This window comes from Epinephelus fuscoguttatus, linkage group LG7 (assembly GCF_011397635.1).
Source record: "Epinephelus fuscoguttatus linkage group LG7, E.fuscoguttatus.final_Chr_v1".
Classification (NCBI taxonomy): domain Eukaryota; kingdom Metazoa; phylum Chordata; class Actinopteri; order Perciformes; family Serranidae; genus Epinephelus; species Epinephelus fuscoguttatus.
In genome coordinates this window covers 5,330,229-5,355,898 of record NC_064758.1, presented here as the reverse complement: position 1 = coordinate 5,355,898, position 25,670 = coordinate 5,330,229, and the positions used below count along the sequence as shown (strand labels likewise).

The following is a 25,670-nucleotide window of genomic DNA, read 5'->3' as shown; positions in this document are numbered from 1 at the left end:
AGTTGGTTCACCTGTGTGGGGCAGTGACCATCCACATCCAGGAAAGAGAAGAGGCCGCCGTGCTCTTTGTCCCAGCCATTCTGATAAGGGAGTTCCACAAACTTGTTAATGGCAGTCCTCTGGAGCTCCTCGTCCCCCTGCTCTGCACTGAACTGAAGTAGGAACCAGCCTGCTTCCAGGGCATGGCCTGAGCCAGCAGGGGTTAGCATGTGGGGAGGACCAATGAAAAATGTAAAATGTTGAAGTAGGCAACAAAGAATAGGAAAATAGTTCAAGTCAAGCTCTCCCATGCAGTCTCTGTGTTTGCTATCGTCTCGCTGATTGGCCAGCAGGCAGCGCAGTGTTTACCTGGGTTCTGCACTCGGCCATGGCAACCCGGCAGCTCTGCTCCCTCCAGTGACACACTCTCTAGAATAGCTGTGCCATCTCTCTGTACCAAGAAACAAGACAAAACTAAAATAACCACCCTGTGGTTGTATGCTTCCACACACCACTCAAGTTTCTCTTACAGTTTACATCCATGTCTGTGAAAACATGGATGTATCACACACATCTTCCCCCCACAGCACAGAAGATCTATACAATCAGCACAGTATCGTCATTCAGTTTCATCATTTTTTCATTTGAAAAGAGCAATATCTCTTTCCAGAAATAATGACCTGGGGCCTCATTCATAAAACTGTGTGCAAGAAAGTTGACTAAAGGCGACGTACAAACAAAGCACAGAAAGTGCTTACGCACAAAAATATCCTGATTTATAATACTGTGCACACGCATGTCCCACACCTGTTTCCCTTTATGAATCACAATCAACTCGACTTTCGGCGCAGGTGAAGGAGCGTCTTGCCCCACCCATAAGTGCCTATAAACGGCCAGTGAAATGCTCTGAATTAATATTCATTAACAAGAAACAACACAAAGAGAGCACGTCAAATGTAATATTATTATTATTATTCTGTGCGGAGTTTGCATGTTCTCCCCGTGTCAGCGTGGGTTCTCTCCGGGCACTCCAGCTTCCTCCCACAGTCCAAAGACATGCAGATTGGGGACTAGGTTAATTGGTGACTCTAAATTGTCCGTAGGTGTGAATGTGAGCGTGAATGGTTGTTTGTCTCTATGTGCCAGCCCTGCGATAGTCTGGCGACCTGTCCAGGGTGTACCCTGCCTCTCGCCTGATGTCAGCTGGGATAGGCTCCAGCCCCCCACGACCCTCAAGAGGATGAAGCGGTTAGAAGATGAATGAATGAATTATTATTACTATTATTATTATTATTATTTTCTTGACTCAAATTATTTCTTAAAATATGTCTTGTTTTCATAAGCGATGCATCACATCCAGACACTGCCGCGCAGCAGCATTTTGCTCAAATGCCCGGGATAGAGGTCTGGGTCGGGGCATCAAGCGGTAGTGGCATGTTTTCAGCTGCGTCACATTGTGCAGCACAGCACCGGCACAGCTTGGTTCCTGCAGGTGCTCCTTTGTAACGCCAAGCCCAAAGCAGCGCATAGATCCAGTAGCACCGCATGCGGTTGTCAGAACTGGCTCATAAGCCACTCATCATCTTTGGCCAGTAGGTCCTGCTGGTCCCTGAAGATCCACTCCCTCTGGAGTCTCCCATCATCCACATCCTCTAACAGTGGCAAATAAGCCATTGTGCGTCTTTGCACACTGTGACAGCTGCTTTTCATAGCCCCCAATCAACTGATTGATTGCATGTGAAAAGGAATTCCCTGATTTGTTTATGGTTTTGTTTTAAGTGCACTCTTCATATATAAAACGTGAGAGGTCATATCTGTCTTTATATCAAATTCACAACATTTCTTCCTTTTCATCTTTCTGCCACAGGGGTCGCAGTTTCTCATGTCTACAGTTATTGTGCGTACGCATGGGTCAGAGCTTCCATGGAAGTCTGTACATTTTCCCGTCAAGTTTAAATTTTTTTCTATAAATCCCAAAGTTTGGGTAGAAAGTACCGTATGCTGCCTTCTTTGCGTCCGCCACGTTTATAAATGAGGCCCCAGGTTATTCAAGATAATCCACAGACCTTATTGTCAGCAGTTTTTTGTAGGAACTATTTTCTTTCGACTGAAAGATTCCCACCAACAGTATCACTGCACAGAAGGAAGTGTGTATCTTCTCATGCACGAGAGGCTCATAACAGCATGAGATATAAACATTAATGGCGTGTTTCTCGGTTGAGCTGTAACATTAGCTGGCTCAGTGGTGCTAGGTGAGCTAGCAACAGATCCACCTGCAGAGCGGGAGAGCCACCGTTTTAGATTTGTGCATGCATTTGTTTCAGAGCCACTGTTTCAAACTTGTGTGCGCATGTGCAAGCTCAAGACTGCGGGGCATCATGTCACCGGCTTCCATTGAAAATGTCTTGTAGCCTGTTGCTATGTCTCTCGTAGTGTGAACACAGCATTAGCGGTTAGCTCACTATCTAGAGTAGCTCACTGCAAGTAGTCACTACGTCACCAAGTCTAGAACCACCTGATTTGCAGGGATGAACAAATGAACTGTGCTGTGCTGAACTTTGCAGCATTTTATACTCAAAAGGTATATTGATATATACACTTCAAATTAACTATGTTAAATTTCATCACTTTATGAAGTCATTTCAACCACAAAGCATCAGTCATATTCTGTGTGTCCATACCTGGATGTGTTGGAGAATCTCATGTACACACCAGCTAGCCAGCTCTTTGTACTTCTGAACAACCTCCTGACCCCGGCCTTCAGTTAGCTGTCGCACCAGACACAACAGCATCATGGGAACTGCCATGCTGTTGGTGGGAACATCTCCTGGAAGCTGGGGCCGACCCAGGCCTGACGAATCCACCCGAACCCAGTGGATCAACTGCTCCATCATCTGTTCAGCCTCCAGCTAGCAACACAACAGAGCAGAATGCAGCCTATCAGAGTGATGGTGTGATAATGCTGTTAGGATGGCAGGAGAGGCTTAAGCTCGTTCAGGCATGTTTAACAAGAAATGGAACCTTTCATATAGACCCTTTTACTGTTAGTAAACAGTATGATGTTTTTTGGTGGGCAGGGCTTAGCTGCAGGCAAAACAATTCTCCACAGACATTAGCTAACGCTAGCTAGCAAGTTCTGTTGGCTTGTTTTAGACAATGGAAGAAGATGATGCAAGTGATGCATTCAAAAATATCCATTCCGAGTGCCGGAGTTCACTCTGGCACAAACTGGACCGTTCATAAATTCGGAGTGCTGTCTGAATGTACCATTGAATTATTCAGAGCGCGGCACTCTTGGAGTGGCAGGGCGCAATCTGGGCACTCTGTCTGGGAAGATCACACATCAGAGCGCCGAGCGGAGTGAATGTGTGATTAACCTGACCATTTGTTAATTCATATAGAAATAAAACGCTCCGCTAGTTCGACCAGCAGGGCTCTCATTTTAGTGTAGTAGAGCCACAGACTGAATTTATGAACGCACCATGTCAGGTCCCTCACTCTCTAGGACCACGAGTGTTACTTGAAAAAGTAAACACTGACCAACGGGACCGACCCGTACTCTCACTCAATGGATGGATGATTTGACAGGAATGCTGAAGGTGGGATGGCCGTCTTTGTGGTTGATTACTTTGCCAATCTTACAAAGGAGGTCGATACTTGAATGGTTTCCTCCAGTTTGTTTTGCTTTCAAAGCTAATGTTAGCTAATGCGCTAAAAAGTTAGCATTACAGAGAAATCCAATATTACTCTTAACACCTCCCCAATTTCCGATTATTTGGACATGATAACCCTTGATACACATAATGTTACTCATCCCTGCAACAGTAAATACTTTTCCTCTAAGCTGATATGAGGTGTGCGCTATACATTTTTGATTATTTCCTCCATCCAGTCCTTTGGTCTTATTACATTTAACCACGCAGTAGTTGTCTTCGTTTTTGTTGACAGGCAGTGGCGGCTGGTATGTGATCAAATTCAATTATTGAGCCATGACTCCTTTTATTCTGGGTCCCAATAACACAACAAGACAACATTTTAAGACTCCTAGCCTACAGCCCTGTGGTGGCAAGTTGTATTTTGCCTCTAGCTAATAAAATGATTCCATTGTGATGTCGGCACTAAAAGGGTCTAAAAGCTTCATGTAAGCTGAACCACTGATGAATGATGTGTCTACATAACACATGTAGTTAGATAGCAATGAACACATCAGATTTTTTTCCCTCTGGCAGAATGATAATGGTTGCTTCCAGACCTTTCTCTAGTGCTGACATGTAATTTACAGCCTGGTACAAAAAACAGTTTTAGTCTCTATAGCTAATTTCAACATTCGTGTCAACTGTACGGGGGCGAATTTTTTACATGACACACCCATTTACATTTTATCAAGTCTTAAAGTTAAGCATAATTAAGGGTGGGCCGCTTGAGTGACAGGCCAATAGTGTCCTGGGTTTCTCAGTCAGACCACTCCTCACTCCTCCACAGTGCCAACGCCTCACCCAAATATGGTCACTTCTGGCTCAAAAAACCCCAAAATGGCGACAGCTGAAATGCCAAACGTGAGGCTTGAAACGAGAGTCCACAAACCAGTGGGTGATGAAACAGTAGCTTTGTCCATTATCTTAACAGTCTATGCTGCCAACACATTCAATTGACCATATAAACATCTCTGAGGATCAGGAATATTCATACCATTTCATAGCACTCTGGTCAGCAGTCAGAATATCATCCTCTGCAGAGTTTGACAGACTGACCAACACTGTATTCTTGAGGCCCTAAAACTAGCAGCATACAATCTGGCAATAATATGTATAATATATAATCTAGTTATTGTTGTACAACCTATTATTGTTTGTACCTGCATTTCCTTGTCACCAACGACCCTGCTCAGTTCATCCATGGCCATGATGTAGAAACACTCACTGAATATAGTCCTCTGGATTTTGACTGCTTTACCATCTCTTGTTAGGCAGAAGGCACACTTCCACTGGCCACTGCTGCCGCTAGAGACACGGGCAAACTTTCTGAGGAATGCTCCTCCTAAGATGCAAACAGAATAACACAACATTACCATAAGATTAGACACATCTATATGAGCAATGAGTATAATACCCTTATCAGACATGAAAATTGCTGGCTTTATCTACCTGTTTAAATGGTGTCATTTAGACAAAGGAAGAACAGTGTTTTGTGTTCTTACACAAACTCCAGTGATTGATTTAAAAAACCCATCACTGACCACAGACTGGGCTTATAAAACCCACAACCAACTGCTGGGGTTTTTAAGTGCTACATAGTTGAAATTTTCTTCAGTACCGTATATTGTTGCCAAACTCTAATAGTCCAGTCAATCTAACTAGTAAGAAAGGGCCCAACATATCACATATTAAAAGTATACTTTAATGGATTTAGTGCAATTTTTTTTTTCCAAGTCAAAAGCAACATGGTCTGGGTAAAGTGGGACACCTAAAATTTTGGGGGTCAATCTTTCCAATAAAACACATTCTGAGACAGTATTTTAATGTCGAATACCTGTATTTGGGGTTCTACTGCCCCAGCACCCAATTTTTGGTCCAAAATTACCTCTTACATTCTGTGCCTCAGGGCTCCCTTCTAAACTGGGTCTAAGCTTTTCCATTATATCACTGTAAATACAACTAGAATTAATGATAATAATGAAAATATTGAAATATTGAAAATATTAACAACACACAATTAAAGGTTTCACATGATTGTTTTAAACATGATGGCTGAGTCACAAACTTTATAATTTTATGGCTTAAACAGTACACCAAAACTGAAGACTTATGAGGAGAGAAATATGCAATGCAGATACAAATTATTGATTCGTATTTTATCAATGCTGCCTAGTTTGACAGTCTAACCACAGTTTGAGCAGCGACTGACATGACTGACAGCTGCATTAGAAACTCTTTGGCTCTGACTGTTTGTTTGAATTGAAGAAACGGCAGCAAGGTATCCAAGCAGGCGTAGTCGGTTGTAAGCGGACATCGTCTTGCCCCTCATTTTCATACAAAGAGCGCTGTTTATTTTGCGGGGTGCATAACAGATATGCAGGCAACAGTTCAAACTGCAGATGAGTTAGCTGAAGCCTTCAAGTACGAACTCTGTGGGTATCCATCTGCCCTTTTGGAAACAAAAACACTGCTTCTCCCAGCAAACAAACTCCAAATTGCAAAAGCAATTGGGAACGCTGTGCCACATGATGATGCACCAGAAAGAGACATCCTATACGTCTTTGATCACCGGGCCCTACTCCACTGAATACCCTGGGAGATAGGGAAGACAGTGGAAACTTACATTGGTTACATTCTTAAACATTATGGGCAGTCAGTGGTGATTGTGTTTGATGGGTACAGCGGCCAGCCATCTACTAAGGATGGTGCCCATAAAAGAAGGAATAGGAAGACTAGATCAAAGGTTTCGTTCACGTCAACCGTGATGCTGAGGTTGGAAAAGCAAGAATTTCTGTCAAACAATGAAAACAAACAATGTTTCATAAACCGGTTGGGGGAGGGACTAAAATTTGCAGGGTTAGACGCTGAATGTTCAGGGAGACCCAGATGTGCTAATAGATCAAACAGCAGTGACAGCAGCATTGAAGCAAACAACCGCCCTTGTTGGAGATGACACTGACCTCCTCATTCTTCTGCTACACCTCTATCAGCAAGGCAAGGTGTACTTCATGTCTGAGCCTAAGATGTCATGTTTGGAGTTGGGAAAAGGGTCTCTCTGCGTCTGGTTCAACAAAGTGACTCATTCAGAGAACAGGCCAGCATTTTCAAAAACAATCTGCTACCAAGGATGAAATTGCTGCTGCAGGTGAAAGGGCAATGTTGCTTATCTACAAAGGCGGAGAAATGGATTCTCTCAGCGACCTCAGGCTGAAACGCTTCTATGCTAGGATGACTGATGGCAAAACAGCTATGCACCCTTGCAACTTGCCACCAACAACTCCCTCTGCCAAGTGTCATAGCTTCAGAGTGTATCATCAGATTCAGGAGTGGATGGGAGACTTGTTACCACCAGCGGAATGGGGCTAGAGGATCCAAGACTCATGCCTCATCCCTATCCATTCCAACCAAGACCCTGCTCTTCAGTCCTTGTTGGAGCTGGTGCAGTGTAGCTGCAAGTTAGGTTGCGGCACTATGCCTTTCAAATGCCACTGTCAAGGACAAGATTGCTCCCAAGCCTGCACAGAGTGCAGAGGTGTGTGTGTGCATATGTCAGCACATTTGGATGAGGACATAGAGTGACGATAATATGTAGGCCTACAGTCAGGGCATGTTTCAAGCTTAGCCTCATTTAAGGTTTTGTTTTGTGTGCTGAAATGCATCTTAAGCCCCTTTACACTGTCAGATTTTTAGCGAAAGTTGGGCCGTTTTGCCGGCAAGCTGCGAGCGTTTAGACACACAGAGTCGGATTGGCGAGTTGATCCGAGGTGCCAAATTTTCCGTCTCGTAGTGTATTATTGGCGGAACCTTTTTGGTTTTAAAAGAACGAGGTGCCCTTCCGCCACAGGAGGGGCTGTTGAAGACTTGTGGGAGGAGCTGTTGATGACGTGCAACCCACTGGTGGTGGATAAACAGGAAACAGCTGATAGCAGGAATGAGCAGCTAGTACTAGTAGCAAGAGGGAAACGTAAACCTGAAAGACACAAGAGCAAAGATGAGCAATTGGGGAGACAAAGAATTGTGCGCCCTCCTTGTCCTCGCAAATGAAGAGGCCATTAACCGTCAAATGATGGGGACGGTGAAGGACTGGCCAAATTATACGAGAATTGCCAAAGGACTGACCGCACCTTCCCTCGGAGCACATCACTGTTTACGTCACACGCTGAGCTACATGTTTTGTTACTTGCTCACGCCCCTCATTGCCCCAAAAAAGGCACATTCTGTATGAACAAAAGTAGGCAGGCGGCATTTTACTGCACTCCCTGATTTTGTTTTTATACTGCCAATGCTCAAAGAAGACTGATTGGGCTTTCCTGCAAATTTGCACAATTCCTATTTAAAAAGGGCTTTAGTTTTCATGGAAAACATTGCTAAGACATATTTGTATGTGGAGAAAATTCCGAGATAGTGAATGGTTTAATTGACTTGAAATTGAGAGATACAGATTCTATAAATTCTGAAAATGTCTGCCAGTAACATCACCTGAAAACGTACCATACCATAACTATACCATTATTTTCATGTTACAAGGCACACCAACTTGTATTGCTTTGTTAAGGCAGTTAAAGCTTGTTGGAAAGTTAAATGTTTACATGTAGATGATATTCAGTATATTATTTCATCTAAAAATATGTTTTAAATGCAGCTTTGTTTGCACAATTAATGTTTATGTTATTATCTTTTATGTTAAATAAAGTGTATTCTATAATTTACCGAATGAACCCCCTGGTTTCTTCAGGCTTCAGTAGTTATCAATATATTGTTTAAACTAGCACCATTATCACCAAATATTATGCTAATAATTTTTGCTATATTGTCCAGCCCTACTTAGGATTCAAAAAAGGTCATTTTGATGAAAGGTTACCCCCAAAGTGCACATATACATTCAGAACAGGTCATATCTGATAGTTGTATGTGAAAGAACATCCTTAAAAACCAATATATAGACATAAATTACATGTAAATGGCATGTTCAGAAGCAGAGATAAGCCCTTGTTAGTGTGATGCTGTGACACTAAGGCCCTAAATTTTGACCCCTGAATTTACCTTGTTCCACTAAGTATATTTTGGTATACTTTTAATATGTTATTTGGGTGTCTCTAAGGATCACATAAAACCTTCAGTGATTAGTATTGCAGTTTTTCCTTGGTCAGATCACAGATTGACTGGACTGCAAATAAAGTTCATGTTTTGACTTCATTTAAAAGTACCATTGTACTGTAAAACCCTTTAAAAGTCTCGTAAATAGTGTCACAAATAAACTGTGCTTGAGCTAAAAGCATGGCTGTTTTTCTTAGTTCCTTTAAAGATAATATTTTACAGATCCAAGATTTCGACACAACAGTGGTGACATGTTGTGCACTTTGTCGTGTCTTGATAATGATTAGCAGTAAGTACAGAGCAAACACTACCATGGCTGTCATTAATCACCTAAGTCTACAAAAGGACACTGCCCTGTACCATCTTTTGCAAAGATTAACCTGTGGATGAGTAAAACTCTGGGGTCACATTAAACAAATGTTAATGTCAACTACACATGAACACCTATGCTTTTAAGTTGAAAATATATTGGGGTCTGTAAATCTGAATAAACTGAGAGCAACTGATTTGTCTCTAATTTACAATCTGTGTTTGGCCAAACTTTAGATATTTCTTAAATACATATTTTTATTTACAAATGTTTCCATGGGATGGATTATGATGACTGGTAGTTTGTAAAAACAAACAAACAAACAAACAAACAAACAAAAATAACTAGTCCATACCCATTGAGTGCACAGTTGCCCACGTACAGTTTCACATGGTGTGTGTTTGGGACACGGGTCATAGGAAATTGCAGATAAAATAGTCAACTGAACCCACTAAAAAGAGCAATGTATTCAGACAGAGTTTTTATGAATTTGATAGTACGATTGCTTTATTGAAAGTACAGTAGTACATTGCCAATAGTGGAATAGTTATATGTTTTATTGACTTAAACGTGGGGCGCACTGGTAGGATGACTGGCTGACTGACAGAATGACACACTGACAGTTTCCGTGATTATGTACAGCATACCATGCCATGACTTAGTCATACCAAAAATCAGAAAAAAAAACCAAACATTTGGCCACGGGGGAGCCACAGCAATCAGTCGCATTTTAGTCATTTTTAAGCATTTTTCTGTTGTTATAGCGCCGCCCAGTTGCCAATTAGAGTTAAATTTCTCCAGTCACCTTGAGGCGTCCTGTTCTACATATCTACCAGGTTTAGTAAAAATCGATATGGCGGTTAGGCCTAGATAAGAAATTAGCTCTCTAGCGCCCCCATTTTGTTTGATCGGGTCAATAATGGAGGGGTCCCCTCAGATTATGTGTGGTCATATGCCTACAAAGTTGCGTGGTGATCAGTGAAACCCTTGAGATGTTATACACCTTTATGTGATGAGCCACGCCTTCCGCAATATTCATTGCCTTATAGAAGCTCAGTTTTAGTAAGTTTTCCAACTTTTGCCAAGAGGGACTTTAGATATTGGTCCCTAGATTATGTTCACAGAGTTTCATGCAGATCGGTCAAACTTCCTAGGAAGAGATCGATTTGAAGTGTTTTTCAAAAAATTCAAAATGGCGGAAAATCTATATAACCGGAAGTTATGGGTTCTTGAGGCAAACTTGTTCCTCATGAGGAGAGGCATTTCTGTGCAAAGTTTCATGTCTCTACGACATATGGGGCATGAGATATGCCCATTCAAAGATTGCAATTTCAATCGGTTGCTTTAGCGTTAAAAGCCTCCCGACAACGGGAGGCTTTTAACAGATGACGTCCTGATGTTAGCTTTGCTGCTGCTGTTAGCTGTCCCTGTCAGCTGCAGCCACTGATGCGTTCTAGACATCGTGATTTCCCAAAACTGAATAAATACCACACATAGCAACACAAAACTGCTTTGCTAGCTCAATCATGTTGTAACTAAGATATCCGCTGGAAAAGATATTTTTTCACGGACCGTTTAATGAGTTATTACCTATTACAGACACCGCTAACAGCTAACAGGGCTAACAGCCCAGCTAAACGTGCACACAGAAATAGTAATGTTTGTTCAGTCATTGTGTTTATAGACTTTACAAACATCGGATTAGTCTAAACGGGGATATAGTGATGTGAAAAATGTGATATAACTTATAGGCTATATATATATATATATATATATAGCTAAAAGCTCTGCTGGATTTCTGCCCAGAAGTATTTGTAAACAACAAGGCGATTCCCTCTATAGTCCGGCCGGAGGGATGAGTCATGGCCTTGTATAAGATTATGTTTGTTTCTTTTAGTTGATGAGAATGTGTCGCCGCAAACGCGACAAACATCCACTAACTTTGATGGCTTTTTCTGCGAGCGTGGCTGAGCCATTTTGTACCGCTACATGTGTTTCTAGTGGGACTGTGTTTATGAGCACAAGAGTTCAGCGAGCCATCGAAGGACCGCCCTGCAGATTTACTATTGGTTCTGCAACGTAGGGAGTTTTTTTAAACTCTGAAATTGTATCCGCCCATCTAAACACAAAATCAGGGAGAAAGTCATCAGTCTTTAGTTAAGCAAAGCGTCTAAAGACTGACTTGTGAGTCTAGTCATGTGCTAGTCTTATTCTGTGGTGCACTCAGTAAAATGCAATCTCCACAGACAGCTGTTCAATTGACTCAGATCTCCCAAAGTGCACATGTTGTGAACCTATGCACTATAACCAAAAGTCCAAAAGTGATGCAGCCTGAGAGAGATAAAAAAAACAAACCCTCTCTCAACACTTCAGTAGTGATAATAATAACAGGCCTAACTGGTTGAATCAAGCTTTACATTCACACACACCAGCTTTTGCTGCTTCAAGAATTTCAGGCTTGCGGAAGCGATCCATGGTTCGGTACAGGCGACAATACATCCACACCTGTGAAAGAAGCAAGCCAAAACATTCACATAACATCTAATGAACACATTTCATAAAGTGGATTACTTGTTTTACACTACCAGTAATACAAAGACCTACCTGTCTGCCCTGCAGCCAGACATACTTCAGCTCATCATAAACCTTCCCATTCCTCCCAATACAAGTGAAGAAGCCTCTGAAACACAAAGCAGACGTTCAAGCATTCTTCACAGGAATACAGACTGCATGCACAGTGCAAAGAAATGTACACAACTGCCAGGCATGGAAGCTGGAAGTATTATTTAAAAAAGCCATTACCTACAATATTTTCAATTCAAAAGCATTCAGGTGTAACTACAGTACCCGTGTACAGTGTCATGAGAGTATTTGAGCCAGAAGTCCACTGCATTGTCCAGTGCTTTCCGAATCTGCTCTCGACATTCCTCAAGCTTCGCCACAGACATTTTCCTTTCAAAAGGAATATGAAAATCAGTTTGTGATAGATGATAAGATGTACAACATTCCTTTGTTTACTTTCTCCTGAAAAAATACTTTTTGTCTTTTAATGTTGTTTTTTTTTTCTTTATTTACAGACAAGGTGTCACCACTCCAGTAAAAAAACTAGAATAACTGCCCCAAGGTTTTATGCCTCCATGCACCAGTTACATTTCTCTTACAGTTTACATCCATGTCTGTGAAAACAAAGCAAATGGCTGTCTGCATTGGCCATTCTGACTAATACACAGTAGCGGTTGCCAATAAAGCATTGAAGTTTTCTCAGGCTGATAGTACAAGGCAGGTCAATTTAATCAACGTTGTGATAGTCTGTAGTTGAGGAAAAACTTACTGGTAAATGGTAAGTTAACTGCACTTGTATATCACCTTTCTTGTCTTCCAACCACTCATAGCCCTTTTTACGTTTCATGTTACACACATATTCACACATTAGTGGCTGAGACTACCATACAAGGTGCCACCTGCTACTCAGTAACCATTCACGTGCTCGCACACACAGATGAACAGCCATCGGGAGCAATCTGGAGTTCATTATCTCTCCCAATACTTTGACATGTGAACTGGAGAAGCTGGGGATCGAACCGCATGCATGCCCCAATGGTGGAGTCACAGGTGATCAGAGATGGTCAAAAATGTACGAACAAATCTTTTTGAATGATTCTTTTAATTGTCCAATATATGCCAGGTCAGCCTGTTGACATCCGCTTGCTCATGAATCCCTCCTCCCACTCACAGCTACTGTAGGGTACCACTGTCACTGCCTGTGAGTGGACCAGATAAAAGACCAAGTGAACCATTCTCTCAAGCTAGGACATTTTCTGCTTGCCCAGAAAGTACGACAAATCGACCGTTTTTTTTTCCTGCGTGCTGCAGACACTGATACAATCCTGGGCTGTTGGTAGAGGAGTTAGAAGCCACCGATGCTGAGGAGGATGGTATTCCTGAGGAGTCAGCTGCATTAATGGTTGATCGAGTTAAACTGGTTGTTGTACTGGTTTGTAAGGTGACATGAATGCAGCACAAGGCTGTGCAGGTTACTGAGACATCTGTAGTGCTCTCCCTCAAAGAAGCTTACATGGTGGCATGCTGAAATGTATTAAAATGAATATAGGCTTTATTGATGTAAATTTAAACATTTAACAGTTAAACATGGCTGGTACTGCACTGAAGACAAGTTTCATGGAGCGAGCAGCACTGGCTGTTGAACATGCATGTACAGAGTGTCACAGAGAAACTGACATCGTATTTTGCAGGTTTGAAAGGTTTGATACATTTACATGAATCAACTCGAAGGAACCAGAACTGTAAAAAGAATCGGACTGCCCATCACTATGGGTGATCAACCTGCTTAGTGCTGCCTCAGTCAGTGACCTAATGAACGTTTCTGCATGACACCATGTTCATTCCCGGATAATACACAATAACACAAACAAACTAAAAGATTAAGGCACCAGGTACACCAGCAACTCTTGTGTGCTCTGTAATGTAAAATTACTGTTTCTGTCACAGGAGTCTGGTGGCTTTGAAGAGGCCATAGAGCAGCTTCAGTTTCCTGTCAGAAAAGGCTGTCTGATGGCAAGCTGAAATGGTAAAAAAAAAAAAATAATAAAAATAATGTCAATATAACATTAACTTAAACTTACCTTCATATTCTTAGGTGGTCTTTTTTATAAGGCCAAAAAAACATTTTGCTGCTGCTCAAAATGAAACAGTCAACAGACCCCTTTGACAAAAATAAGTAAATTTACTGTCCACAGCAGTACATTGCCAACTGCATCTGTTGTAGGTACTGCACTGACTATCAATTTATGTACGTGTTTATACATTACAAATGCAGTCTTATATTATACTGAACCTTAATGTGTTTTCACATGTTTGACTAAAGCTTTAATTATAATAGAATAGCACCATCTTCCAGCTCAAATCTTCCGAACAAACACTTTGCTCATTCTTCATGCTTACACACTGTCAGCAAAACTGCATGTGTTGGGGGAGAGAGGGGAGGACATCAGCACTATGACCTACATACCTAACCCTCACTTTTTGCCAAGGGCAGTGGGAGTTTCTATTTGAAAAACAGAAAAGAACACAGATGGACCCACCCTTTAACACTTTGCAGAACATGAATTATGACTTTTAGTAAAACTGGCATATTATTTACAACAAAGGTGCTCTGGTTAATGATAAATGCAAATGAATGAATTCACACAGCTCACTGTTTTCCTAAGCTGTTTTCTGGTAGAACAATGAGGTAACAAGTATCACACCAAAGATTTAAGTTGAAATTCTACCACAATTCTCTGAAACTGTATGCTGAAATTAAGGTTCAAGAAGTTAAGGTTGGACAGATATTCCCAGATTCAGACCTTGCAGGTCAGTAACTCATAAACGAAATATTGTTGAAGCACATATGACACTACGTTCTTACCTTGGTGAGGTAGACAACAAGCTACAACGTAAATTTCGTCAGAAGAAGCCATCTTTTGAGCTCGGCCAGTAACATTGATCTCTATGCACAACGAGTGCGCAGGGACCACCATCGTCTGATGCAACTCGTCCTATTTTGTTATAACTGTTGTATTCTCTTTTTATAGAAAAACTCAAACTGCAAAAATCAAGCACAATCTATATACCCGATACCAATCCGATAGCATTGCTGATTTAAGAAGCTACAAACCTTAACAAGACAAACACACTGAAGGCATTGGGTGTGACTACACTTTTCTTTCCTGAGACAAAATATAACAAGATTAAAACAAATTAATTCAATGAACCATTTATATGTTACAAAAGTAAACAGTTGTGCAACAGCAGCAGTAACTTCTGCATCAGCATTTAGATTCAAGTAAATTCGGATACAATCTTTTAGAAAGAAATACAAATGTTGCAGCTGAAACTGAATTGGGCAAACACAGAAACAGTAATCATACACACAGTAACCAAATATTAAAACAAATAGTAGTACACCAGAAAGGCAGAGAAGAGGAAATCTCCCTTCCTGTGTGTGCCAGTTGGTTTAGTGGTTTATTTCTGAGGTTCATCTATTAAAGATAGATTGTGTGATTTTTGCAGTTTGAGTTTTTCTATAAAAAGAGAATACAACAGTTATAACAAAATAGGACGAGTTGCATCAGACGATGGTGTTATTTCTTTTCTCTTACATCCTTTCCTGCATTCTGAGCTAAAAACTCATCTATCCCACTGTCCATTTTTGTATTTCTACTTTAACACAGCAGAGGACAGCATAGTCTTCTGATGTGCAGCTCCTCTTCTGTATGATTCAGTAGGCTGTTTGAGTCTATTGCACTGCCAGAGGGGGGTTTACACATGAACACAAGATTAATTGTGCAATACTCCATTGGGAAACCAAATAACTCCATATAGCAGACCCTTTCGTTCGCTCCATGTTGCTTGTGTTTGCCACTCTCTAATCAACTCTTGCTACATGTGGCACACAACTGTCGTTGACGTAGCTCGTGTTGCAAAGATTTAAAGGGGAAGGATCGGTCTTATGGATCAGCTGCTTTTACAGATACCCGATCCAGCTATAATGTTGATATTGCGGCCGATAACCGATCATAATATTGGATTGGTGCACCCCCTGGTGGGTGAAATGAAGGCAGTGGTGCCACACTAATAGTGAATTTATTGAATCATTTTACTAATAAAAAAAAATCAGAAAAATTATGAAATAGCATATTCCTCCAAATTGAGTTTTGTAGTATGATCAGCAGGAGACCATTAATGTGTGAAGTAATTGTGGGGATGCTACACTGCATAGTATTGACATTATTGAATAATTTTGTTTTATCTCTTTTCGGTGTTGCACTTTGTAGACGTCCCTGCGCACTCGTTCCGCAGGCTGTGCATAGAGATCAATGCTACAAGCCGAGCTCAAAAGACGGCTTCGTGAAATTTACGTTGTCGCTTGTTGTCTACCTCACCAAGGTAAGACAGTAGTATTGTATGTACTGCCACAACATCTCGTTTATGAGTTACTGACCTGCGAAGTTCGAATCTATGAATATCTGTCCAACTTTACCAATCTGGTTCAGAAATAGTAATCAGCTGGGTTAAGAATGAAAATTGGCTCCTGTTTTTGTTTTGTTTTGTAGCTTTGCCTACAAGACTTATTAGTGTATTATCTGTGTACCCAGATTATGGCTATAAGAAACATCCTCATCATAACCTCAGCCGATTGTCTAAAACACAGGCTGCTATATATGATTCCTACTGGTGTACTTGTAAGCATGGTGCTCATTCAGCCATCTGAGTGAATGAATGAGCTGAAGTAAAGACAATTCCTCCTATAGTGCCACACCAAGCAGAAAGAAATGAACAAGACAGAGTTCTAAGTAGGACCTTTTTTGTACCTCATTATTGAGCCATTCTAAAAGTAAGATTTATTTTCCTAAACTTGCATGTTGTGTTTTTTTTTTGTTTGTTTGTTTTTTTACATTATGCGCATAAGATTAAAATAAAATCACCTTTTATCTTTTAACTTTTATCTTGGGTGCACAAGTTGTTACGTACCATTACAAAAAAAATCACTTTGTATCTCTTCACTTTTATCTTGTGCACACACATTGATAATAACTTGTACGCACAGGATTTAAAAAACACGTTTTATCTTTTATCTTGTGTGCACAATTTTTGTTTTTTCAAAAATCACCCTTTATCTTTTAACTTATTGTGGGTGCACAAGTTAATATTGAGTTTCAGGACTTCAGGGGCTCCGTATATTTTAAAAATTGACTTGGCTTGACTTCATAAAAATCCAGTCATTCTGATATATGGGCTTATCACACCAGTGAGCAGAGCAGATGGTTGTGGGGAGAGGTCTGCCTATACGGCTTTCTGCCAGAACGGCATTTCTTGGCGAAGGTTAGGCGAAAACATTGTGGTTTGGGTTCATCGACCAATCAGAGCAGACTGGGGGTCTTAAAGAGACAGCAGGCAACACACAGACAAGACTTGGGGTGAATAGATGTGCTGCACCAATGGAAACAGAAGCTTCCCCTGCACATCACATCATGTAAGCATGTAGAGCCGCGAATCAAAAGCATAAATCTGAGAATTAGCATCACGTCACCTTTAATTTTGAATAGACGCACGAAACGCGCACTTGTCATCTAATTTTTCCCAACTTGGTATCTTCCCCCATCAAAAGTCAACAGCAAGCTAGCGATATTTTCTAACTAAAATCCGAGTCGGACCAAGACTTGTTTTCCCCTGGTGTCGCTTCAAAGCTTGACAGACAATCCATCTGCTGTCAGTTCGCTGCAGCAGTCTGTACTGTCTCTACTGTTAGTGTTCGGTTTATCAGCTGTGAGAAGAACCTGCAGGTAAAACTGGACTTATTAGACTTACCTTGTACTCCAAGTAAGGCAGAAACTGTAGAGACTATCCTGCAGCCGCTCTCCCCTGTTGTCATATGACCAGAGGCAACAGTGGCTCTGGAAAGGAAGTGGAAAGCGGATCTCAGCGCGGTTTGAACCGGAGTGCTCCTACTCTAGTAAATGTACCCTCACTCTGCGATCGAAAGACTGGAATCTGCTCCTGTGGCATAAAATCTAGATTACTTTATGGTTTTTAAGGTGCTGTCGGACAGAGGTCAGAGACCGGGGGAACATTGTGCAGTTATGTTGGAAACAAGAGAGAGCATTAAACACTATTCTTTTTAATTATCCCTGAAAAAAAAAAAAAAAAAAACAGAGAGAAAAGATTTTACAGCATACACACACTGTGTCCACATCCTGACACAGAGGAGGTAATCAAACTGAAGATTTTTAAAAGAGGAGAAAAACTTTATACTTAAATTTTTGGTGTGGGAGCATAATAATAAGCATTACGAATGAATGAATTAAACAACTGTGTTCTTTAAACGCACATCACCACCACATGATCTCAAGAAAGTACCAGCCTATGATGTGACTGGGTATATATATATATATATATATATATATATATATATGTATATATATATATATATATACAGTACAGGCCAAAAGTTTGGACACACCTTCTCATTCAATGCGTTTTCTTTATTTTCATGACTATTTACATTGTAGATTCTCACTGAAGGCATCAAAACTATGAATGAACACATGTGGAGTTATGTACTTAACAAAAAGGTGAAATAACTGAAAACATGTTTTATATTCTAGTTTCTTCAAAATAGCCACCCTTTGCTCTGATTACTGCTTTGCACACTCTTGGCATTCTCTCCATGAGCTTCAAGAGGTAGTCACCTGAAATGGTTTCCACTTCACAGGTGTGCCTTATCAGGTTAATTAGTGGAATTTCTTGCTTTATCAATGGGGTTGGGACCATCAGTTGTGTTGTGCAGAAGTCAGGTTAATACACAGCCAACAGCCCTATTGGACAACTGTTAAAATTCATATTATGGCAAGAACCAATCAGCTAACTAAAGAAAAACCAGTGGCCATCATTACTTTAAGAAATGAAGGTCAGTCAGTCCGGAAAATTGCAAAAACTTTAAATGTGTCCCCAAGTGGAGTCGCAAAAACCATCAAGTGCTACAACGAAACTGGCACACATGAGGACCGACCCAGGAAAGGAAGACCAAGAGTCACCTCTGCTTCTGAGGATAAGTTCATCTGAGTCACCAGCCTCAGAAATCGCAAGTTAACAGCAGCTCAGATCAGAGAGCAGATGAATGCCACACAGAGTTCTAGCAGCAGACCCATCTCTAGAACAACTGTTAAGAGGAGACTGCGCGAATCAGGCCTTCATGGTCAAATAGCTGCTAGGAAACCACTGCTAAGGAGAGGCAACAAGCAGAAGAGATTTGTTTGGGCCAAGAAACACAAGGAATGGACATTAGACCAGTGGAAATCTGTGCTTTGGTCTGATGAGTCCAAATTTGAGATCTTTGGTTTGGGGTGAGCTGGACCGCAGAGTGAAGGCAAAGGGGCCAACAAGTGCTAAACACCTCTGGGAACTCCTTCAAGACTGTTGGAAAACCATTTCAGGTGACTACCTCTTGAAGCTCATGGAGAGAATGCCAAGAGTGTGCAAAGCAGTAATCAGAGCAAAGGGTGGCTATTTTGAAGAAACTAGAATATAAAACATGTTTTCAGTTATTTCACCTTTTTTTGTTAAGTACATAACTCCACATGTGTTCATTCATAGTTTTGATGCCTTCAGTGAGAATCTACAATGTAAATAGTCATGAAAATAAAGAAAATGCATTGAATGAGAAGGTGTGTCCAAACTTTTGGCCTGTACTGTATGTATATATGTGTGTGTGTATATATATATATATATATATTTATTTATAGCCTATGTATTTAGATTCAAGGCTATTTTAAAACATCTGGGGCTAAAGCCTTGGAAGGCCAGGCTACACAACACCAAGTAATTTCAACAGTTTTTGGACAGCGTGTACTAAACAAAGTGGAACAAATACGTTGTTACTGATTATTTTGTGTGAGGTGTCCTGTTGATGTATGTGTTTGGGAGGAAACATTGTGAATGATGGAGAGAGAATAGATGCGTTCCTACTGTGTTGTTGACACACCAGCAGATGGCAGCATGGACTAGTCCACTGTGCCAGAATGCCAAGCCTGCTTGTCGTTTGTTCACATAACACACCAGGATTATGTAAACTTTTTTTTTAATGCTTCTAAAGGGAGACTTATTTCAGACAGTTTGCATTACAAACATGTACAGGGAGGAGAAGTGTGTGTGTCTATAGTGTGAAATTCTTCTCATCCATAATAATCTGGGTGAAGATGATGTATCTGTTCCCACAGTAAAAGTTAAAGGGGGATACATATTATTTCAAATAGCATATTCGGTCTGTCAAAAACTGTGTTATTGTTATGAATTATTATTGTTAATTACCCTTTAAGGGGGGTGGATTCAGAACCACTTACAAAACCCAAAGGTATATTACAGTGAGCATTTTGAGGTTCAAAAGGACTTTAAAAATCGCTGATGGTGAAAAGACATTCAGAATTGGTTTAAAAGTTTATGTTTTTTCACTGAGCTTTTGAAGACATTGATTGAACAATTACATGTAGACCATATTTCATTGGGATTTGCACTACTGACTTTCAACTGAGAAATTTGGATGTGATTTCTTATTTAGGCTCCAATATGATGATAGACTATTATTTCCATACTGCAGAGGATGAAAAATCTCACTATTGCAAATCCTGGTGAAATATGTCTAAATGTGAATATTCTAATACTGACAATATATACCACCTAGCATGACTTTAGTTTTCATATAGATTTTGAATGTAAAATTGCTGCACTGAACATGACTGTACGCACACAGAGCAATGGAGACATCACGGTACGACCACACACAGTCCGCTTCTCCAGTCACCTTACGAAACATCTTCACCACCTGCACATTTCGACTGTGTAAATTAGCAAAGTCTGGAAATAAAGCCAGTGACAGCTCTCACACAATTATTACAGTCCACATTCTCACGGTGAGTCCTAATCATATAGCAGACCAAGTTCACCAAAACAAGATTTAATAAATAAATAAACAGTGTTCACCTATCAAACTTCCATTTTCAAATGATATTCCATGATCAAGCACAGACTGCAATGATTTTTGACACAATAAGCAACACACTGATTGGTTTCAATGTTGACTCAACAACAAGATGTATTAAATAAACTTTCCTTTGTGATGTAAGTCAGGGATTTAGATGTTATTTGTCTGATTTGAAGGTTTATTCTGTCAACAGAATACATGTGTTACTGATGGAGATGTCTAGGAGTCAAACTAAATACATTCATCATAAACTATACACAGTCTGTTGTATATTAGCATTGAACTGTTTTAATTACTGAAGGTTTTAGCAATACAAAGACCTGCAGTAAGTGCAATGTGAGGATTCTTAAAATAACATCTGTACAGATGTGAAGCCCTGACTATATGTGACTGATCTTTAATGAAAGCTGTTGTCTTGTATTTCTTTCCTCTGAAAACATTAACCTAACAGTCAGACACAATTTATGTAGCCTGTGTAGTTGAGGGGACAGGTCTGCTCTGCAGCAGCAAACTGATATGATGCTGATTTACATGAGAATTCATGTAAATTTTAGGTTGAACCATGAACATAAATTACAGATCACCTGTAAAGAATATTGTTAGCTTATTCTGAGTGTTTCTATGGCTGCATCCCAAGTCCCTTAAATTTACTGCTAACCACCTAACCTAGCCACCTTATCTGACTGTTTAGTCCCTCCCACTTAGGAAAACATTTAAGGAGTCAGGAGTTAGGAGTGAGGAGCGAGGATTGCTGATTTGAGACATGAGACGGCCCTACTCTGAAGCGTCATGTAAAGCGACGTCCTCTTCTGATGACTGCGGCACCTATGGGCGGCACAGCTGGATCTGCTGCAGAACGGAGCCAGCGTTTGACGTACATCCCAAGTCACATTATATTCGCTGATCAAAGCCGTAACCTCTCGTGTTTCCTTCATCATTGCACCTAAAAGATCCCTCCTAACGCCTAACGCTAACTCCTTACTGGCAGGAATAAGAGACATGAGACGGCCTTAAAGATGGCAGACCTCGAACGACTTCCGGTTCAAGTCAGGAGTTAGGAGTTAGCAGTATACAATTAAGAGACTTGGGATGCAGCCTGATTCCGGTCTAGAGAGTAAAACTTAGTAAAATTAAAATTTAAAGTAAAACTTTAAATTCTGGCGCACCATTGATTTGGGGCGATGAGGGGTGTAAGAAAATCGATTATCTTAATGGCTTGGGGCTTTTCATGTAAATTATATTCTTTAAATTAAAAAGTTTCACAGCATTTTTATTAGCTTGGTGCTTTTATTTTGACGGAAAGGCGCATCCATCGAATTCCGGATCCTGTCTCACTCGCCCTGGTTCTGGTTCCTTACCAAACCAAAACAGCCACTTACGGCCCCAGACTAAAAAAAACGTATCCGGAGCTAACAATATGCAGGGGGGGCGGGGGTTATAAACTGATGATAATGTCCGGTTTTCCGTGTGTGTGTGTGTGTGTGTGTGTGTGTGTGTGTGTGTGTGTGTGTTAGAGTGCGGTACGGGCCGCATATTTCTGTCCGAACCCGAACCGAGCCCAACATTATTTAATGACCAAAGCACTGAGTTTGTGTCACACAGTGGTTACAGGCTATTTAACAGGCCGGTCGTGCTCAGCGGAGAGGGAGACCTCCGTGTTTGAGACGGGAGCGGGAGGCGGGAGGTCCGACGCTTCTAGCAAGAGGAGAGGGAGACATAAAACAAAATAAGATAAAATAGGAAAAACCTGTCTCCCTCTTTTATTTTATTTTCAGCGTTTAATCAAGGCGGAGGCGGGCGGCTGGAGGTCCGAGACTTCCAGCGAGGAGAGAAATGAAACAAACAGCCAATGTGTGTCTGTGTGTGTTATGTTTAGGTGTTGTCACGTAAATAACAGTCCCCAAGCAATAAACAGGACAGACAATAGGATTTTATTTATTTTTACACTACATTTTCACTGAAAGCTGACCGAATCCGACCCGAGCCCGAATACAATTTATAGCTACATTTCTGACCAAACCCGGCCGACCTGTCGGGTACCGTCGGGCTCAGAAGGCCCCAATAGGGGACACATACACACACTAGAGTGTGGCGATCTGAGCCCAACGGTACCCGACAGGTCGGCCGGGTTTGGTCAGAAATGTAGCTATAGGCCTAAATTGTATTCGGGCTCGGGTCGGATTCGGTCAGCTTTCAGCGAAAATGTAGTGTAAAAATAAATAAAATCCTATTGTCTGTCCTGTTTATTGCTTGGGCACTGTTATTTACGTGACAACACCTGAACATAACACACACAGACACACATTGGCTGTTTGTTTCTACCTCTCTCCTCGCTGGAAGCCTCGGACCTCCAGCCGCCCGCCTCCGCCTGTTAAATAGCCTGTAACCGTAACAACTGTGTGACACAAACTCAGTGCTTTGGTCATTAAATAATGTCGGGCTCGGTTCGGGTTCGGACAGAAATATGCGGCCCGTGCCGCACTCTAACACACACACACACACACACACACACACACACACACACACACACACACAAACACAGGGAAAACAGATTATCATCAGTTTATAAAACCCCTCCGGACGCCCCGGACGGGACGTGAAAAGTGGACATGTTCGGGCCAAAGAGGACGTTTGGTCAGCCTATATACTGCTAACTCCTGACTTGAACCGGAAGTCGTTCAAGGTCCGCCATCTTTAAGGCCGTCTCATGTCTCTTATTCCTGCCAGTAAGGGGTCAGCGTTAGATTTAAGAGGGATCCGTTAGGTGCGATGAGTAAGGTAACACGAGAGGTTCCTAACAGGAAGTCTTTTTCAGCTTGAGGCCATGACATATAAATACCCGCCCCCTACATCTGGCTCATTTGAACGAGATGGCGGAGAAACAGCGCAAGTGTACCTGTTACATGCATTCTTTGCAATGAAACGCTGTAATTCACATTCCTACGTGACTACAAAGAGTAACGCTGATGATATTTCGTGCAAGACTGTCATATTGTAGGCCAATTAAGTTTATTTCATTCACAATCCGTTGACTGTCGGTGATGTGTGGCTGTTAAATGTGCAGCTGCTCATGTCCAGAACCACACGTGTTGATATAACACCACATACACACACACACACACACACACACACACACACACACACACACACACACACACACACAAACAAACACATTTGCCCATCATTAATTGTCCTGCATGTCATGTGAGTCGAATGTTTAGGCTAATAGCTTGTAGGTAATATTAATTAGCCTATTAATATTAATATTAATATTAATTAATATTATTACTTTCATTGATGTTGTTGTAAGCTGCTGTCATTACCGTCTGTCCTGCATCTGTCTCTGTCTCTGTATCTCTCTTTCTGTCACATTGTGTCATACGGATTACTGTTAATTTGTTATGTTGATCTGTTCTGTATGACATCTATTGCACGTCTGTCCGTCCTGGAAGAGGGATCCCTCCTCAGTTGCTCTTCCTGAGGTTTCTACCGTTTTTTTCCCCGTTAAAGGGTTTTTTGGGGAGTTTTTCCTTATCCACTGTGAGGGTCTTAAGGACAGAGGATGTCATATGCTGTAAAGCCCTGTGAGGCAAACTGTGATTTGTGATATTGGGCTTTATAAATAAAATTGATTGATTGAGGTAGACTGACAGGTCTGATGTCTTATTCACTCAGCAGCTGACTTGTTGAATGATGGCGAGTGGATTTAATAATAGTGATAATAATGATGATTATAATAATAATGATAATGATGCTCATCACAGTGTCAGTGGCAGGGCTACAGACCGTTCTTTCGGCAAATGATCAGCGAATATAATGTGACTTGGGATGTACACCAAATGCTGGCTCCGTTCTGCAGCAGATCCAACTGTGCCGCCCATAGGTGCCGCCGTCATCAGAAAAGGATGTCGCTTTACGTGACGCTTCAGAGTAGGGCCGTCTCATGTCTCAAATCAGCAAATGGGAATAGCTCAATTAAACTAAAAAATGGCACTTCTCCTAGATTTGAGTTAAAACGTGGGATACATCAAGGATGTCCTATCAGTCCTGATTTACTTTTGCTATCCACCCAGTTATTAGCTATTCATATCAAAGCTAGTGGCCTAAAAGGCATATCAATCATAGATAAGGAAATCATTATCAGCCAACTGGCTGATGACACGACCCTTTTTTTTTTACAGGATTCCTCTCAAGTCAAAAACTGTGCGTTGCCATCTGTCTGTAATATTCCAATTAAGGAAAGAGTCACCTATCTGGGGATAGTTATAACTAAAAACCAGAAAGACTGATGTAAATTGAATTTTATCTCGATTTTAGAAAGAACCAAAAAAAACTTTATCAATGGCTTCAAAGAGACCTATCATTAAAAGGTAGAATACTACTCTCTAAGGCAGAAGGCATATCCAGGCTTACCTATGCTGCTATTTCCTTAGATGTTGATAAAAAGATTAGCAAAGAGACTGACCAGTTACTTTATAACTTTATTTGGAAGAACAGAACTCATTATATTAAAAAATCTGTCTTAATGAATGACTATAATAACGGTGGCCTCAACTTTCTTGATTTTACACTAAACAACACATCCAAGGTTAATTGGATCAAGCGCTATTTAAAAGAACCTACTTCTGTCTGGAATATTATCTCGTGTCATATGTTTTCTAATTTGGGTGGTCTGAAGTTTCTTCTACTTTGTAATTATAATGTTGATCGGATACCTGTCTTTCTCTCAAATTTCCATAGGCAAATGCTGTAGGCCTGGTTCCTTATTTGTAAGCACAATTTTTCTCCTAATAGATATTTTATGGAACAATAAGGATGTTTGTTACAAAAAGAAATCTTTATTTTTTGACAGTTGGTTCAGGAATGGTATTGTGCAGATGAATCAACTTTTCAATAAGGAGGGAAAACTTTTTGGTTACCAAGAATTTCTTTGTCATTATAAGATCCCTGTGAGACCTAAAGATTTTGCTGTGGTTTTTGATGCCATTCCATCTGGTGTTGTTATGCTCTATAAGGGTAATACCTTTCCTCCTCCTATTACGACACCTTT

At 40.9% G+C, this 25,670-nt stretch overlaps 2 protein-coding genes across 2 annotated transcripts in view; one reads left to right on the top strand and one right to left on the bottom strand.

Annotated features, from left to right (window-relative positions):
* Positions 1 to 20,418, bottom strand: part of LOC125892012 (renin binding protein) — a 33,262-nt gene extending 12,844 nt beyond the window's left edge. The window contains exons 1-9 of the mRNA XM_049581723.1: positions 20,386 to 20,418; positions 17,452 to 17,537; positions 11,929 to 12,033; positions 11,686 to 11,761; positions 11,511 to 11,586; positions 4,835 to 5,016; positions 2,661 to 2,888; positions 349 to 430; positions 12 to 187 (exon numbers count right to left, since the gene is read on the bottom strand). Coding sequence (XP_049437680.1) covers positions 12 to 187; positions 349 to 430; positions 2,661 to 2,888; positions 4,835 to 5,016; positions 11,511 to 11,586; positions 11,686 to 11,761; positions 11,929 to 12,033; positions 17,452 to 17,537; positions 20,386 to 20,403 — 1,029 coding nt within the window. The 5' untranslated portion in view covers positions 20,404 to 20,418. The remainder of the gene's footprint in view (positions 1 to 11; positions 188 to 348; positions 431 to 2,660; positions 2,889 to 4,834; positions 5,017 to 11,510; positions 11,587 to 11,685; positions 11,762 to 11,928; positions 12,034 to 17,451; positions 17,538 to 20,385) is intronic.
* The window catches only part of pex10 (peroxisomal biogenesis factor 10), a 95,404-nt gene that overhangs the window by 50,577 nt on the left and 19,157 nt on the right, over positions 1 to 25,670 (top strand). The window lies entirely within an intron of this gene.